Source organism: Podarcis melisellensis (assembly GCF_964234715.1).
Source record: "Podarcis melisellensis genome assembly, chromosome: 5".
Classification (NCBI taxonomy): domain Eukaryota; kingdom Metazoa; phylum Chordata; class Lepidosauria; order Squamata; family Lacertidae; genus Podarcis; species Podarcis melisellensis.
Genome location: NC_138537.1, coordinates 69042038 through 69059807, shown reverse-complemented (window position 1 = coordinate 69059807; position 17770 = coordinate 69042038). Strand labels below are relative to the sequence as shown.

The 17770-nt window shown below is 44.8% G+C and overlaps 2 protein-coding genes across 3 annotated transcripts in view; one reads left to right on the top strand and one right to left on the bottom strand.

Annotated features, from left to right (window-relative positions):
* The first annotated feature begins 435 nt into the window (after positions 1-435).
* PCBD1 (pterin-4 alpha-carbinolamine dehydratase 1) lies at positions 436-11085 on the top strand. 2 transcript variants are annotated; one of them, XM_081913227.1, is made up of 4 exons: positions 436-602; positions 8490-8621; positions 9117-9197; positions 10416-11085. In XM_081913227.1, exons 1-4 carry the CDS (start codon positions 600-602, stop codon positions 10512-10514), a joined length of 315 nt encoding a protein of 104 aa, XP_081769353.1. In that variant the 5' UTR covers positions 436-599; the 3' UTR covers positions 10515-11085. The 2 variants fall into 2 exon arrangements, with proteins under 2 accessions (XP_081769353.1, XP_081769352.1); XM_081913226.1 differs by lacking the exon at positions 436-602 and adding an exon at positions 1608-1739.
* The window catches only part of SGPL1 (sphingosine-1-phosphate lyase 1), a 41432-nt gene continuing 34562 nt past the window's right edge, over positions 10901-17770 (bottom strand). Inside the window, exons 10-14 of the mRNA XM_081913154.1 lie at positions 17490-17639; positions 16479-16717; positions 15460-15606; positions 14649-14769; positions 10901-14525 (exon numbers count right to left, since the gene is read on the bottom strand). Of these exons, the coding sequence (XP_081769280.1) occupies positions 14382-14525; positions 14649-14769; positions 15460-15606; positions 16479-16717; positions 17490-17639 (801 nt within the window). The 3' untranslated portion in view covers positions 10901-14381. The remainder of the gene's footprint in view (positions 14526-14648; positions 14770-15459; positions 15607-16478; positions 16718-17489; positions 17640-17770) is intronic.

Sequence of the window (17770 nt, the reverse complement as noted above, 5' to 3'; positions counted from 1 at the left end):
CATAAATTCTGTATATAAGTTAAATAAGTAGGGAGACAATATACAGCCTTGTGTTACTCCTTTCCCAATTTTGAACCAATCAGTTGTTGCATATCAAGTTCTAACTGTAGCTTCTTGTCCCACATAGAGATTTCTGCCCATCTTAGAATCATGGAATTGTAGAGTGGGAAGCGACCCACGCGGTCATCTAGCCCAACCTGCCTGGCAATGCAGGAATCACCGCTAGAGAATCTCTGGCAAATCACACAGCATCCTCTTGCGTTGGCGGAGTATTCTCTCCGACACTTCGCTCACCCTTAATCTGGCCCGCCCCGCCCCCTCGCGCGAACCCTGTTCCATTCAGGATCAAAGGGCCGCTTCGGAACCTTGCGCGCCTCGAGATTCCACCTCCGCTGATACGTCACTGGTTAATCATTGAAAAAGCTACTCCCGCTCCTAGTGAGCAGCCTGCGGACAGAGGCCCCGCCCTCTTCCGCCAACGCAAGGCCGAGAGCAGGACGTCTGCGAAGCGCCCGGGCGGTGCTATGAGCGCCCGCCCGCCCGCCCGCCCGCCCTCCTGTTGCTTGCACAACCCGGCTGCTAGTTAATCGGCTGCAAGCATGGTAAGTTAGAGAAGGTGCTTTCTTGTTGCAGGTTCTTAGCACGGTGGCTTGCAAAGCTAGCTTAAGAGATCCCTCCCGGTGCCAAAGTGGCGGAGGCACTGAGGGAGATGGAGCCGCTCAGGTGAAATAGATGGACGAGTTAATGCATAAGCCAAGTTAAACGCCCTGCCCTTCTTTAAAGGAGGGGTGGGGCGGGAGGAAGGGTTTTTTTAGGCTCAAGTCTCGAAGATGGGGAGAATCCCAATGTCTTTAAGGTGCCACTCTCTTTTGCATTTCAACGGATCTCTCTGAAAGTATTTCTCTCTGTAGATCTCTCTGTAGTATTTCTACGGCTACGACAGTTGTACTCTTGTTAGGCACACGGACAGTCATAAAATACGGTGGGTTGGCGTCCTGTAAGAACCGTGGCACCTTTGAACCCAGCAGAGCAAGGGGGTGGACAGTGGGGGGAGGGAAGGAGAGAGCGTCTGGCATTTTCTGTTTTTAGCTAGGGGGTGAGGAGGGGCTAGCCAGGTTTTTTCCCCCAGGTGAAGCCTCCAGAGGGGCGCCATTGAGGTTGCCAGCATGTGTGCATGTGCGCGCACAAATGTATGGGTGAAATAACGCCTAGTTTTGTCCCTGGCTAGGTGTAAATGTTGCTTTAAGAGCCTTCATCCTTGAGATTGCTGCTTCTGTTTTTGGAAGGGACTGAAACAGACAGGTGAAAGAGGCACTGAAATCAGCCTTTCCCAGCTTTGGGTCCCCAGATGTTGTGGGACTCTAACTCCCATCAACCCTGACCACTGGTCTTGCTAGCTAGTTGAGATTATGGGAGTTGTAGTAAAAAAAATATGTAGGTACCCAAGCTTGGGAACATCTGGTTTAAAGCACACACACCCTCCCAAAAAAGGACTCTGGGAACTGTTGTTTGCCCCTTATAGAGCTTCAATTCCCTGTATCTTTAAACTACAGTTCCCAGGATTCTTGGTGGGGGGGACGACGTGTGCTTTAAATGGATGGTGCATACACAGCCAATGTTTCATGTGTGAGTTTTGGGGGAGTGGAGGATGTTGTTGCCTTTTGGGTAATACATTTTGCAACTTTTGCCATCCCCAACTGAAGCCTGAAAGGGAGTTGCTATACCTTTTTAAGTTCCAAGTAAGTAGACAAAGTAACTTCTGTTGTATGCCTGAATTAGCTTTTCATGCATCTGTTGTTTATAACTGGGTCCAGGAAGTTAGAAAATTGCATTTGTTGGTGTGACGTTCCCCCTTAAATGCTTTCGGCAGTCTGCTGTAATGAGAAGCATGTGGACTTTAATGGTTTGTGGAAAGCATGTGGAAAGCGTTTTTTGTTTCCTATGTTGGAGAGAAAAGGGGGCAAAGCACATCAGATCTGTGAGGCATTAAACATGCACACCCACAGCTTAGGACTCATAGTCAGAAGCATTAGATAGGGAGAGCAAGCTGACAAGAGGCATGATACTCAATGGGTAAGGAAATTGTTAAAGCTAGTGGCTGTCAACACCAGGGATGAAGAATCTTAGTAACAAGTTTACTCATAAGCCTGCAAACTAAAGTAAAACATAGGTTGGCACCAGTTGTGTTGAGGTCCCACTGCTATCAACGGGGCTTGAGTTAGTCATGACTAACTTAAGCTCTACTGACAGCAGTGGGACCTAAATGCAACTCATGCAGTTTGGATCCAACCCTTTGTGACCTTTATAAATAGACAGTTGTCAAATGAATTGGAAAGTGTTTACTTTAGGACCTAATTACAAGCAGCAATGGGATTGCTAGTGGATACCTTGTTCTGAGTCACCACAAATGTGTGCTGTCCAGATATTCTGGACCTCGGCTGCTCTCTCCGTTCCTAACTGTTGGCCAAACTGGCTAGGAATAATGGAAAGAGGCGTCCCACCAGCATCTGCAGACTTAAGGTTGAAGGACACTGTTCTCCACCCATCATTTGTGTCTTCTGAATGTCTTCATACTGGATGCCTGCCATTTTTAACAGCGGCACAACATCACAGACTCTGCACAGGGATGGGGAATTTGCTGACCTCCAGCTGCCATCAGCCCCAGTCAACATGGCCAGTGATCAAGGATGATGGGAGATGGGGCCCAACAAGATGCTGCAGGTTCTCCATCCCTGCCTTAGCAGGTGAGGCCTTCTCTAGGCTTGTCTATGAGACTTCTATATGCATCCTTGATGGATGTAATCTCTCTCCATTTCTGGGCAGCATCTGAAAGTGGAGCAAAGCCTGCCAAATAATAATAATAATAATAATAATAATAATAATAATAATAATAATAATAATAATTTATTTGTACCCCGCCCATCTGGCTGGGTCTCCCCAGCCACTCTGGGCGGCTTCCAACAAAGATAAAAGATACACTAAAATGTCACATATTAAAAACCTCCCTGAACAGGGCTGCCTTCAGATGTCTTCTGAATGTCAGGTAGATGTTTATCGCTTTGTGCCAGGAAGAGAACGTCGTCTTCAAACTGAATAGATATAGTATGGCAAGGTTGCATAATTAAAGTGTTGATTTGTTTAATCTATAAAAGGGTGGTTCAATCCCTCTTTTTCCCCCATGGAAAGAAGTGGTTTTTTTCCATAGGACTGAAAAGAATTGATTTATCCTTGCTTAGTCATCACTACCTTATCTTGCTTTTTTGTCATGGCCCGGGATCTGCAAGAGTTGTGGCACAATCCCACTCCCAGAGAATTATCCCTTTCAGGAGTGGAGAGTCTGCTTTTTGCAGTTGCCTTATCTGAATTTGTTTTTAACCTTCCATTAATTGCTGGAGAACTAGCCACTTCAAGGATAAAGTGGAAGAACCTCACCAGTGTGTGCTGCCTTGACAGCACCAACATCCATCTTAAAACTGAATGCGAGCTCTTGAAACATCCATTCACATGATAGAGGTGAACCCGTTTTCCTTTTCTCTGGTCAGTTGCCTCCTCCCTTCTAGCAGGCGGTTATTGGAAGAGCAGAAAGCAGTGGGCTCCGTCAGTCTCCCTTCCTCCTGTCCCTTCTCCTTTATTGTTGCTAAGATACCCTGTGCCAGCTTATCTACTGATCTCACTCAAAGGGCAAAGGCTGGAGCTTTATTGCACTGAGCAGCGTTTACTCAGTGCAGCTGCACTTCAGCAAAACAATTGGCTGAGATGAAAATGGGAAGAAACCCTTTTGAGTGACTCCCTGAATATTCCCTGCAGGGTGTAGGGGTGAGGGTCCTGCGACCCTCCAGATACTGTTGGACTGGAAACTCCCATCATACCTGACTGGTTGGGCTGGCAGGAGTTGGTAGTCCAAAACATCTGGAGGGTGCCAGGTTGGGGGGAGGCTGTTCTTAGCCCTCCGGGAACTTGCTGTTTTACATTAGGGTGGCTCCCTCATGGTTTCTGAAGTGCATCTCCAGCCATACCTGACCATTGGTCATCTTGGTGGGACCTAAGGGGAATAAAACAACATCTGGAGGATCAAAGGAAAGCCCCCCACCTTTTCGGGGTTCCAGTCTTGTGAAGGTTTTTCTTCCTCAAACTTGGCCCTCCAGATGTTTTGAAACTACAGTTCCCATCATCCCTGACCACTGGTCCTGCCAGCTAGGGATCATGGGATTTATAGGCTAAAAACATCTGAAGGCCAGAGTTTGAGGAAGCCTGCTCTACACACTAGCAGTGTGAGTTACCTCATACACAACAGAAGCCTCAAGAATCTCATATACATATGTGTGTGTGTTTATATATGACCAGAGTCTTAAACAATCCACATCTTCAGCTGGTTTGTAAGATGGTCAAAGCAGGAACCTACCAGACATCGCCTTAGTGATGCTTCCCTGATCTAATATGAATATGTTTTCATAGAATTGCAAAGTTGGAAGGGACTCTCAGGTTCATCTGGACCAACCCCCTGCAATTCAGGAATATGCAGCTGCCCCATATGGGGATCAAACCTGTGACCTTGGCGTCATCAGAACCACGCTCTAACCAACTGAGCTATCCACAAAAGCTTCTTTGTTGTCCTTTTAAGAAACCACCGTGGCGTCTAGTCCAAGCAAATTGCCCTAACGGGAAAGGCAGGCTAATTACGCAAATATTTGATATTCAGTAACTTATCTTGAGTATTGCATGGTGATGCAAAGTTGTGGTTGTGTTATAAAACAATGTACAGTAAGCCCACAACTTACGCAAGTTTAACTTGTGCGCATTCAGCCTTGGGTGCTTGGCAAAAACAATTCCTTTGCTGTGTTTTAGTTGTTGAAAAACACAACCTACCAGCATAGTGCTGTGAACTCATGAAGACTGGTCCTTTAGGGAAAGTGGGGCACTGCCAGCCCCATTCCCCCTTAACTGCCTTCCTACTTGCAGGGTTGAAATTGCCTGCCAGCTTCCTCAGCCTCCATCTTGCTGTTGGAGAACTCTGCAGAGATGAGGATGTGGTCCAAGCTAGAATGTGTTGCTCTGCCTGTCCTAGCCACCAGCCCCCCCCTTTTGGTGCTCTGCTAGCCCCTGTTCTAGAACAGAGCCCATCGATGCATGGGGGGGGGGACAAAAAAGTGGACAGATGGTAAATACAGTGGTACCTCAGGTTAAGTACTTAATTCGTACCAGAGGTCTGTTCTTAACCTGAAGCACCACTTTAGCTAATGGGGCCTCCTGCTGCCGCCACGCTGCTGGAGCACGATTTCTGTTCTCATCCTGAAGCAAAGTTCTTAACCCGAGGTACTATTTCTAGGTTAGCGGCGTCTGTAACCTGAAGCGTCTGCAACCTGAAGCGTATGTAACCCAAGGTACCACCGTAGTGAGCCTGGACACAGAAGAGGCTTTACATAAGGAAACAGGTTGACAAGGCTTCTACAGCTTTGTTAAATGTTCCAAAATGTATAAAATTTTATTAGAATGGTCAGTTAAAGATGAGGAGGTAAAATCCATGATGGTAAAGTGGGCAAGAGATCTAGGTCATAACATACAACTCTCAGATTGGCAAAAACTGTGGAGGGAAGAGGTTAGGTTCACAGCATGTTATACTATTAAGGAAAACTGAGTACATAAAACCGAGTAAATTAGCAATAATGTACAAAAAATAATTCAGACCGGTGTTGGAAATGCAGGGGGGGGTGGGATCAATGTTTGGCTTATGTAAGGCAGTGCCGTCAGCAGGAGGCACGATGTTTGGTGGACCTGTAAAAGAATGAGGGAATTTTGGGATTTAATTTATAATGAGTTAAGAAAGATGTTCAAAATTTCATTTCCCAAAAAACCTGAGGCATTTCTTTTAGGGATTATCAGGAGGGAGATTCCAAGAGACTTAAAGAAACTATTCATGTATGCCACCACAGCGGCGAGAGTTTTGATTGCACAGAATTGGAAAAGTGAAACCATACCATAAAAAAAAAAAGATTGGCTGATTAAACTGATGGAATATGCTGAGATGAACAAACTGAGAGGCAGATAAGGGATCAAGCGAAACAACAACAAAAGAGTAAAGATTGGAATATATTTAAATAATACCTGATAGACCACTGCGGAGCACTAAAAATTTTGACTGGTTTAGATTAACTCTTGTAATGGGAAACATTAAATAGTAATAAAAGTTTGTTACCAACAACCTAGCTTTATCATGATATGCACTCAACCAAGAACTTTAAAAGACCCAAGTAAGAAGGGCAGGGAAGTGAGAGGTAATTAGAATATCAATGAATCAAAGGAATAAAAATATATCTTTGTTTTTCTTTTTTATGATTTAGAATTACATGTTTATCAACAAGAAAACTGAAATTTTACATTGTGATTTCATGTTAAGAAAGCATTTCTGTTGTAAAAAAAAAACCCAATAAAGATGAATGGGGGGTTCCCTAGTTAGTGTCCCTCCTCTTCTGTAAAAAATAAAAAAATAAAAAAATGGAGATTACTTTTGAGTAGGTGCCTTGTGGATCTACAGTCCCATCAGCAATTAGCACAGGATGGGAATAGCTGGCAAGCAGCAAGTATGATACAATTAGTAGTCAGTGGGCTGTGTTGGGACACTCAGTCTCATGACCTTATCAAAGACCTTGCAAGGCCATGGCTTGGCAAAGACCGGTTGTGGCTCCTGCTGATGACACTGCCTTACATAAGCCAGCCTATCCTTGGATCGCCATGGATTGGGAAGCTTGTTCTTGCATAATAATGGTGTGGTTTTTCTCCACCTTCCCTCCACCCCAGCGGTAATGGCAGTTATATAAAATATTACCCAAAGTGGTTCGATTTATTATCCGAATTCTGGTTCAAACAAAATCTGCTGCAGACTGGGGAGGGGTTCATTGCATTAGAGAGCCTGCTTCCAATATTACTGTGCTATGGACAACAGTACTGGCTGTTCCTGATTTGCCGCTCTCTGTCCCTCCCAATATCCAGGCGAGCTTAAACAGCAAAACAAAGTAATGCAATAGCTTTTAACCATTAACCGCAAACAAGCTGGTTAATATGAAGCAGTGTTTCTCTCTCTCCCTGCCCCCCCCTTCACTGGGAGCCAGTGTGGTGTAGTGGTTAAGAGCGGTGGGCCAGTAATCTGGTGAACCGGGTTCGATTCCCCGCTCCTCCACATGCAGCTGCTGGGTGACCTTGGGCCAGTCACACTTCTCTGAAGTCTCTCAGCCTCACTCACCTCACAGAGCGTTTGTTGTGGGGGAGGAAGGGAAAGGAGATTGTTAACTGCTTTGAGACTCCTCAGGGTAGTGATAAATTAGCAGGATATCAAATCCAAACTCCTCTTCTTCTCTCTTCATATAAACATGGGTGCTTCCTATTTCCCAGAGAATAATAGCCACATGCTTTAAGAAAAGCTTTCCCAAAGACAGAAAATGCACTGCACCCCAACAGCACACATGATGTGACATTGGAGGCATGCATTGTGGTGCAGTTTAGGAGAGCATCTAATCACAGACACCAACTGCATGACGCAAAAAACCAAATTGTTCTTGTTCATAAGCCCTAGGTGTATAGCCTAGTGTAGCTGGTGTAGTGTAGCTGCCAAGATAGAGCCCAGTGAGTAGGGATACGGAAGGGCTTTCAATTTAGCCTGTTGGCCAAAGGATGGGTTCAAACACCTGGACTTCAGCTCCTATAAGTACCAGAGAGCATGGCCATTGGCCAGGGGTGATGGGAGCTTTGTCCAACACCACTTGGAGAGCCCCATTCTTCACCTCTACTGTAGGTAACATATACACTGGGCTGTTCCTAATGGCATATTACATTTTTTTGTGAGGGTTTCCCACAAAGAAAGAAAAAAAGTGTAGCAAGACCCAAACGTTGTGAGTAGTAGTTAAAAGTGGGGCAAACATCTTGTCAGATGTTCTCAGCAAGATGGTTCAATTGATCTAGAATAACTCTGAAACAAGCGAAGTATGAACACCTTACCCCAGGCATGGCCACACTTGGCCCTCCAGCTGTTTTAGGACTACAACTCCCATCATCCCTAGCTAACAGGACCAGAGGTCAGGGATGATGGGAATTGTAGTCCCAAAACATCTGGAGGGCCAAGTGTGGCCATGCCTGCCTCACCCTATCAAAAGGCTTGTGGACAAATCCCTTCCCACACCTGACCTGCTCCGACGGACGTTCTTTGGTTGCTCATCTGTTGCTCAGCTGCAAGTCAAAGTCTACTCGCATGCATGGAACAAACCACCCTCTGAGCTTTCAGTCCGAATTATTTTCTCGAAATGGAGAGTTCAGGTGTTTTGCTTTGTCGTTCGCTGATGTGCGCACTAGTTTGTCTCTTCTTCCAAGACAGATTGTCCTGCTCTCCGCCCCAGTTGAGAGTGCGCATTCCAAATGAAGCTTGTATTATGAAGTTCTGAAGGTGATCTTAAAGCTCTTGTGACAGTGCCACTTTCTCTCTCTCTCGCTGTCTTTCCTAGGCGGGAAAAGCCCACAGACTAAGCGGCGAAGAGAGAGAACAGCTGCTGCCCAATCTCAGAGCTGTTGGATGGAATGAGGTGGAGGGTAGAGATGCCATTTACAAGGAGTTCCACTTCAAGGACTTCAATCGGGTACAAAGAATAATAATATCCCCGCATCATAGTTCTTTTGTCTGCATTTTATTCCAGGGAAGCTCAAGCAGGTTTACCTTCCCACTGGAGTGGTACCTATTTATCTACTTGCACTTTGATGTGCTTTCGAACTGCTAGGTTGGCAGGAGCAGGGACCAAGCAATCGGAGCTCACCCCGTCGCGGGGATTCGAACCGCCAACCTTCTGATTGGCAAATCCTAGGCTCTGTGGTTTAACCCACAGCGCCACCCACGTCCCCACCCCTCAGGGTAATAGCTTAACTTAAATGCAGTTTAAGCCTCCCCTTCTCTACCAAATGATTACATTGTGTACAGTACTGTGGTGTCAATGACTGTCCATTCTTTTAAACTCTGTAAGAGTCAATGACAAGCTTGTGCAGAGAGAAATGAGTATTGGTTGATATTTATGAAGTTCATCATGTGCGAACTTCCATGTGTGTGTTTTCCTAACTCACTCTTTGCATCTCGTGAGCAGGCCTTTGGATTTATGACCAGAGTTGCTCTGCAGGCAGAAAAACTGGACCACCATCCTGAATGGTTCAATGTCTACAACAAGGTAAGAGAGAACAGTTGGCTGTCCAAGCTTAGACAAAGCGGTCTGCGGCTGCAATCTTATAATATGCACCCTTCACCTGAGAGTAAGCCCCGCTGAGCTCAACGAGGCTAACTTTTTGAGTAGACATGAGTAGGATTGAGCTGCATGTGATTAAATGCTACTGGCTTAAGATCAAGATAACCAAACTGTGCTTTCCATCTCCCCAATTCCCATTGTTTCCCTCCCCCCTTAAGCATGTACCATTGAGGAGACTAGAAGGGGAGGGGTGTTAACCCTCCCTCCAAAATGTCACCTACCAGCTACATTTTACCCCTACCAGCCAACTTGGGCCTGTCCTCTTCCTTTCAAAGGTATGGTATGCTGCAGGGGCTTGACAGGGGGCAGTTAGAAAACCAGGAAGCTGCCTTAGACAGAGCCAGAAGATGGGTGCACCTTAGCTCAGTAGAGTCTACCCTTGACTGGCAGCAGCTGTCTAGGTATCAGGCATGGAGTCTTCTCAACCCCAGCTGCAAATGCCGGGGACGTATGCTGCAAACAAGTCAGATTCTCTACTACTGAACTACAGTCCTCTGCCTGCGTAAACAACTCTTCCTTTTCCAATGCAAAAGAAGGGGAAGGAACCACTAGGGCTTTGCTATTTATGCCTATAGCGTAATTCATAGTCTTCCTCTTAGGTTGCATAAAAGGAGGATCGTGTCCCTTGGCCAATGCATCAGTATTTCTTTTTTCCACTTTAAAATCAGTGTTTCGCCAGCAGTTAAGAAGCAACAGAGCTCTTTAGAATTTCCCTAGATCCAAAGTGGATCCTTCTAATGTATGTGGCATAGATGAAGCCAGAGCTTTCCAAACACTGTGTTGGCTGCAGTGTGTAGGTGTGTTGCGCCAACGCTCCCCACGCTCCTCCCGGGGCCAGAAAGGGGTTAGTTCGCTAGTAAAAACTGAACTACTGTGTCACGAAATGATGCAAAACTGAATTATACCGTGCTGTGAAATGATGCAGGTCTAAAAAGTGTGTCACCAACATCGAAAGTTCTGGATTAAGCCTTAAGTTGTGCTGGTGTACTCTCTGGGGCCGAAAGTAAGAGATACTTCGTACAGCGGTACTGAACTTTTAAAATGTGCCCTACTGCTCTAGGGTGCTTCCAAACTTGACGTGTGCTTCCTGTATTCCCACTCAGCATGATGACTACATTTTTATTTTATTCTTTGTATTTGTAGGTTCACATTACCTTGAGCACCCATGAGTGTGGAGGCTTATCGGAGCGGGATATCAACTTGGCCAGCTTCATAGAGCAAGTGGCAAACACACTGGCTTAGAATCGGCCACCCTTGCCACCTACAGTCTTCGGTTGACCAAGGCAATGCCAAGGGAGAAGTGTGAGATGTTGATGCAAATAATTGTTTTTATCCAGTTGCTGACAAAGCCTTAGTATTAGCCCAGTGCATGATGGTACCCTGTCATTTTAAAAATCCATGCCATTGCATTATTTTGCCTCTTAGAATTCAGTGTTGCTACTCCGTAGTCTGTTCAAGCAGTATTATACCAGCACAGTAAAAAGCTACTTTTGGGGTAGGCGAGATACCGTCCAAAACTGTTTTGAAGTCCATATCGTGATATCCGTTTCATAATTTTTGACCTGCCGATATATCGTGAATCATGGTGTATGTTTGTGTATGCAAAAATCACATTGTGGGGACAACCGTGAAGCCAGCCAGTGCCTCTACATAGCTCCATCCTTTATTTCAGACATTGTGATATATCGGTCTATTGCAATGTTTTTAGCTGGTGATAAAACCAGGTATCGCCCAGCCCTGCCTGTGATACAGTTACAGTCAACCTGGCTTGTGACTTAAGCGGTTTACAATAAACCTAACATCTGTCCCGTTACCCGAGTCTTACCTTCTTTCTGCTGAAGGGCATATTCTAGAACACCAATGAGCAGACTGAACTCAAACCAGGCATTTTCTCTACCAGGGCACGATAAATGATTGCATGCTTTTTGAGAAAAGAAAGGGATGTGTGCGTGTGTGGGATTTTGAGGCAAGCCTGCCACCTTATCCAGCATCCTATTGGGTGGAGGAAAGGTGCAGGAGTGCCCTCCATTGCCATGTCCTCTTTTCAGCTTTACAGTTACTTCAATGAGCATAATTAAATGGTTAGAGCGTCGACCTGGGAGAGCAGGGTTCAATTCTCTACTTGGCCATGATGCTCACTGGATGACCTTGGACCAGTCACCATCTCTTAGCCTAACTTACCTCACAGAGTGGTTGTGAGGGTGAAATGGTGAGGAGGAACCGTGTACACCACCTCGAGATCCTTGGAAGAAAAAGCTGGCATATAAATGTAATAAAAATGTCTCTCAAGTTTGAGGTGGGTGGGGTAGGGAACTAGGATGACTTTCGGATCCAAACCATTTCCTAGAATGTCCCATTTCTAGTTGTACCATGAGAGAAGGGAGAGAGGTCCAAGCTGTGATGTCAGGAGAACAGATCCTCTGGGACCATAGGATTGCACCCTTTAGTAAACATCATCTGTGAGTGTTTGTCTCAAATACAGTGGTACCTTCGTTCCCAAACGGCTTAGTTGTCGAACAAATTGACCCTCAAACCCAGAAATGTTTTGGTTTGCGAACGTTTTTCGGAAACTGAATGTCCTCTGCAGCTTCCGATTGGGTGCAGGAAACTTCTGCAGCCTATTGAAAGCCACGCCTTGGTTGCTGAATGGTTTCAGAATGGACTGCCTGAATGGATTAAGTTTGAGAACCAAGATACCACTATACAGTGGTACCTCGGGTTAACTACTTAATTCGTTCTGGAGGTCCGTTCTCAACCTGAAGCACCACTTTAGCTAATGGGGCCTCCCACTGCTGCCGCGCCACCGCTGCGCGATTTCTGTTCTCATCCTGAAGCAAAGTTCTTAACCCGAGGTAATATTTTTGGGTTAGCGGAGTCTGTAACCTGAAGCATCTGTAACCTGAAACATATGTAACCCGAGGTACCACTGTACCTGAAAAGGAAAATGGAATGTACTTTTACACTTTTGTAAAAACAAGTTAAAAACAAATTTGGCAGCAGACCTTTGTTTGTAATAATACTTGATAATTTGTGGAAGGCTGTACAATACTTTGGAAGCAAAGGCCCCCAATGGGTGAGTACTTACTCTCTTAATTTGAAAAAAGTTTACCAGTGAATGCAGCTCTACATTTAAAAATCTTATCTGCTAAATGGAAAAGTCATCCCAACAATATTAAAAAAACAACTATTTTTTCTGCCCTAGATTTTTTTTATTTTAAACTTGGAATTGTATACATGATGCATGATAAAGTAAACATGGATTATGCGTTCAAAATAAAATAGTACCGAGACAGTATCCTACAGGATAATTTTTTTAAAAAGTGGTATGCAAACACATGTTCGACTTCCTGATTGGACTGCAAAATCCAACTCATTTCTTGCAGAAACTGACAAGAGTTTCATTCCACTCTAAAACATAATCAGAACTACTTGAAACACATTTCTGGGTGAATTATGCACAAGGATGTGATGGTCAAATGTTTCCCTTTCTTAAACAATGCAGAACTGTCAACTTGGTGAACAGCACACAGTAGTAAGTTATCATGAGTTCTGTACAAGTCCAAGTTGTATGCAAAGCATTCTGGTTGGACTGGCTAGATTTAAAACTAATTCAGAAAGATGGCTATGGAGGGCTAAGCCAATATTCCCAATAGTCAAAAGGGAAGATGTCCCGCGGAACAAATCAAGCCACAAAAAGGATTCTGTCATAATGGCGGAAAACAATGTGCTGCACAAATCTACAATTCTGTAAATTCACATTTGTGCTTCCTTCAAAGGAAGCACTGCTACCAAGTAGGAGGTAATGAACTATTTCATGAGACTGACCCAGTGAAGTACTTAGTGCTGTATCAAAATGGCTCAAGTCCCAACTGAAAACTCTGCTTTCAGCCTCACTTCAAGCCTTGGAAGAAGCTACTGGTGTCTGCTTTTCTCAGCTTTGTGCAGGAATTATAGCTGTTTTCTAAAAGCAAACTGTATACAATCAGAATACAAGTTAAGACCACTCCTCCTAGTCAGCAGGTAGCCCAAAACACAGTTGTGAAGTCCTGTTCTACCTATAAATAGGAACGGGGAGAGGAATGTTTTCATTATACCTGAGGCTGATTCACCACTGAGGTTGCTTTCAGTGTAGTACCACAAAAGAGTTGATCACCTGTTGACTGACAGTATTCAGCTCCCTTCCTGGGCTTCCCAGGGGGAATGCTATCAACATTAAGGCAAACCTGTGAGTGCTCTTTTTAGAAATGTGCCTTACAGTCAACGCAGCACGAACAAAGCCAAATGGAGTCCGCTATTGTAAGATTACATTTAAAACGAAACAAAAAGTTGATGTTAGTGCTCTCCACTTTTATAAAAGCTCACATCCAGTTACAGGAAGGAGAGCAGAGCTCTGGACTTCTCAAAATCCAATTCTGGCACCTAGGAATCGCAAAATCGCTTTCTAACACTGCTGAGAGTGCATTATTTTAAGCTGGAGCAAAACATTCAGATAACTGAATAAGTGTGTTGCCCTTGAAGCTGTTCCACAGATACGCCATGACTCAATAGGACTGTGGGCGGCACTGTAAAAAAATCCAGAGAAAAAGGAAAGCAGCAAGGTTGTACCATGGGGAAAACAGAGTTAAGTACCTCGTATCTCCCTTTCAGAGCAAATCCCACACCTGGTGATTTGGAAAAAAACAAACTAGTTTCTCCTTTCTCCTCTTCCAACACTTTCAGTTCTTTTCCCATGGCTCATCATTCAGCACAAACAAGCAAGCAAGCCAACCAGGAGGAAGGAATATATAGATTTTGAACACCTGAGAACGAGGGGAGTAGAATGGAGTCTAAGTGGCCATAAATATAGCTGTTCTGTTGAAGACTAGTAGTAGCAGCAGTGAGCAAGTGTGAAGAAACACAAGGAGTTAGTGTTAGAAAGAAAGTGGGGAGGGAAACCACTTGACTCTGAAAACTCACATAAACAAAATGGTGAACAGAGCCGATGCCTATCAGAAAGAGAGATGGGACAAGAACAGAAATCAAGCTGCCATATGATCTGCAGGAAGAACAACATTCCCTTCCCCTGGAATTCTTTAGAATACCATCCATCAGCGGACAAGGCACACAGAATCAATGGTGGCCTGGAGACCCATTCACATGTGCTTCAGACGAAGGAGACATTTCCGTGCTGTACAGGCAGTCCAAGTAAGAACCAGCAATCTCTGAAATCATATTCCTGTCGGGGATGGCTTGGGCCATGCCATAGATAGCACCCTATAAAAGTCAAAACAAAAGAAAAGTCAGTAAATGCGTCCAAGCTTTTTTTTTTGCAAACGCAAGACACTCCTGCTGAAATTCAACCCAAAGCATCCCCTTTGAATTTGAGAGTCGTCTTACCAGGCCAGTGGTCTTGCCCTTGGGGAACTTCATGATATCATGGACACATTCTTTGATGTCGTTCAGCAGCCGTTCAACCACCCCAGGCTTTGTGTGCAGTTGGGTTAAGCAAAAATGAATACTAGGGAAGGAGAGAAAAAGAAAAAAATTAGCTTTGTTCCCAATAGTGCTGTTCTGTTTCACAGGCATTTGTACATAGCCTTTCTTTTAGTTCTAGAAAACTGCTGGTAGATCCGAAGAGCATCTTTCATCCATACACGATGCTCACCTGTGTGGAATACAGCAGCTGCTTTGGGTTTCGAACACAGACTGGAGCTGGCTGTAAATTTACATGAATGCAACAGCAAGCACTGCTTCTCTGTGCTTCCTGTTCCTTTTGAGAAACCAAGCTATTTGTTCAGAGCACTGTGAAGTCACAGAACACCCAACGAGTCAATACCTTTTTTGCTCTGCTATTGAAATGCAGAAGCCATCTGTGCCAACACTTTTTTGGTTTTAAAAAAAATAGTTAAAAAAGAAAGCGTCTTTGCGAGATCAAATGCCGGAGAAGCTTCCCGTCCTCGTCGCATCGTGGCGCAACGGCATGTGAATTCCTTTGCCCTTCCTTGCCATGCCCTCTCACTCCAGACACCTTGAGTACTTGGCTCATGTAAAATGTAGTAATTTCTAATGTGGCTATTGCAGTAAATAGATTTTCCTCAGAGGTGGGGGGGGGGGGCGGGCGCCAAAACAGCTCCTTGACTGTTGCTCGTTCTCCTACGTGATCATCAAAGCACTCAGCCCACAGAACCCAGGATCACAATGAGCTCACCTTGGAGGAAACTGCAGAATGTTCAGATTCCATCCTCTTGTTATTAACATGTTTGACAACCGATATATGTCAAATGTGTCCGACCCCAAAGCAAGTGCAGACACCTCGGGATTTCCAAAGATGAAGATGTTGTCAATTTTCCGCAGCCTTAAAAAGATGCAAGTTCAAAAAGTTTACACTATTATTGAATTTATATACCGCCCTATACCCAGAGGTCTCGGGGCGCTTCACAGAACAAAATCAAAATATTCCTATTGCCTTTTGATACTGACGGGGGTGGGGGAATGATTCATACACCCTAATTACATTTAATTCTGATAATATTGTTCATATTTTTATTATCGTCAAAGGCTGGCTTCCCTCCCTCTAAATTCAGGGAAACCCTCCATCTTCCCCTAAAAGAGCACAGAAAGCGGTTACTGATCAGTGTCACCTTTCTTCCCCTCCAGAACAGCTGCAAGGAGCAGTTCGGAAGCTTTCCCACTGTCACTTAACCAAGGTTTCAAGTTGGCTCATTTCACACAAACAGAAGGTTGACAAATACACCGCAGTTAAAGGAAAATGTAAGCAAACACTTCCAAACTCCTTGCAGCCATGCTGGCTGGAGCAGGCCTTGCACAAGCCTGTTCATATCACACTAAACAATGGTTTGTCTCAGTAGTGGGGAACCTGTGGCTCATGGTCAGGGATGATGGGAGCTGTAGTTCAACAACATCTGGAAGGTCATAGCTTCCCCATCCCCTGTCCAGCATCACATCTTAATGAGGCCAATGTTTTCTTAAGTTTTCATAAAGTTTGTGTGCCTCTTTTCTTCAAGGAGCTGCGACCACCTGCTATCCCAAGGATGAGGGGCTCTTTTAGCTTCATGGGCCATGTCCTTATCAGGGTCAGCCTCATGGGCCAAATTTGGCAGGTGGACAAATTTAAACAACATTATGATGTCACGAATGGCAGATGGGTGGCCCCGACAATCTCTGTTTGAAGCGTCTGGCTTTGTCCCCTTTAAACCCCGCACATACTCTGCTTCGAGGAAGCGCGCAGCTGCAATTATCTTCCTGGTGTATTCCACGTATCCATCTTCTCCTATGTGCATCATGGTCGCCCAGCAAGCTGCGATGAGGCCACCTGGCCTGGAACCAGACATGGTAGGGGAGGCGTAGATGCCTCCTGGCCAGTCAGGGGCAATGAAGAACTGATACTGCCGATATCTCTCACTGCTGTACAGGATCACAGAGGAGCCCTTTGGTGCATAGCCGTACTGCAGAGGACAAGATGGGAGTCCAAGTTGCAAAACAATAAAAAGCAAGCATTTAATATAAATCCCCACACACAAGAATTTGATGGAGACTGAATTCCACAGACATGTTCAAACCTCTTCTGCAGGGAATTGCAGGGTAAAACCAGCAGCTTAATGATTCCACACAGGCTTCAGTGATTTTTAAAATGTTAAGTGTGGGTTTTCTTTTTTCTTATAAAGCATTCCAGCTGCTGAAAGTCTATGGGCAGGTAAGAGCTCTGCCAGATGAGGCCAAAGACCCACCTGCACCAGGATCTCGCTCTCACCATGGCCAACCAGATGCCTATGGGAAGACTGCAAGCTATTTAGGAGTCTCTCGTTCAAAGATGGGGCATAACAAGGGGACAGGTGTCAACTTGCTAAAAAGACAGAGGATCACATCTGAACCCAGTTCCAAACATTCTGAAGATTAATGTATTTATTATTGCATTTAGTCTTCTATTAAAGTCCACTCCTTTCTTGCAAAGGTAAATTCTCCTGCTGTGTACACACCTGCCATCATGCTTATATACCCTGAACCTAAAGAAGTTTACTCAGAAGTGCAGTGAGAATTATTTGCAAGGACTTATGTTCAGGATTGCAGTTTAGGGCAAATGCCCAGTGGCAATGATCATAAAAGTCTTTCCGTAGAAATGAACCAGAAGCAGAATTAAAGGAAGCATGCCTGATCCAGTTTGGAGAGTGGGCAATCGACTCAAGCTAGATTTTCTCCATTAAACCTGCTTAAACTCACCTTGTGCGTATCTGCAGAAATGCTGGTGACACCTTTCACTCGGAAATCAAAACCCCCCTTCAGAGGGTACCCTGCCTTCTCCATGAAGACAATGAGAAAGCCTCCCAGGCAAGCATCCACGTGGAAGGGAATCTTGTATTTCAATGCAAGCTGTGCCAAAGGGGGAAATCAACTTAGTTTCTCCAGCTAAACCAAAAGCAACAAGACAGAAACTTCCCGCCAAGTGTGAATCTCAAATATATCAAGCCTATTTACATTGTTTGAAAAGACAAAAGGATGCA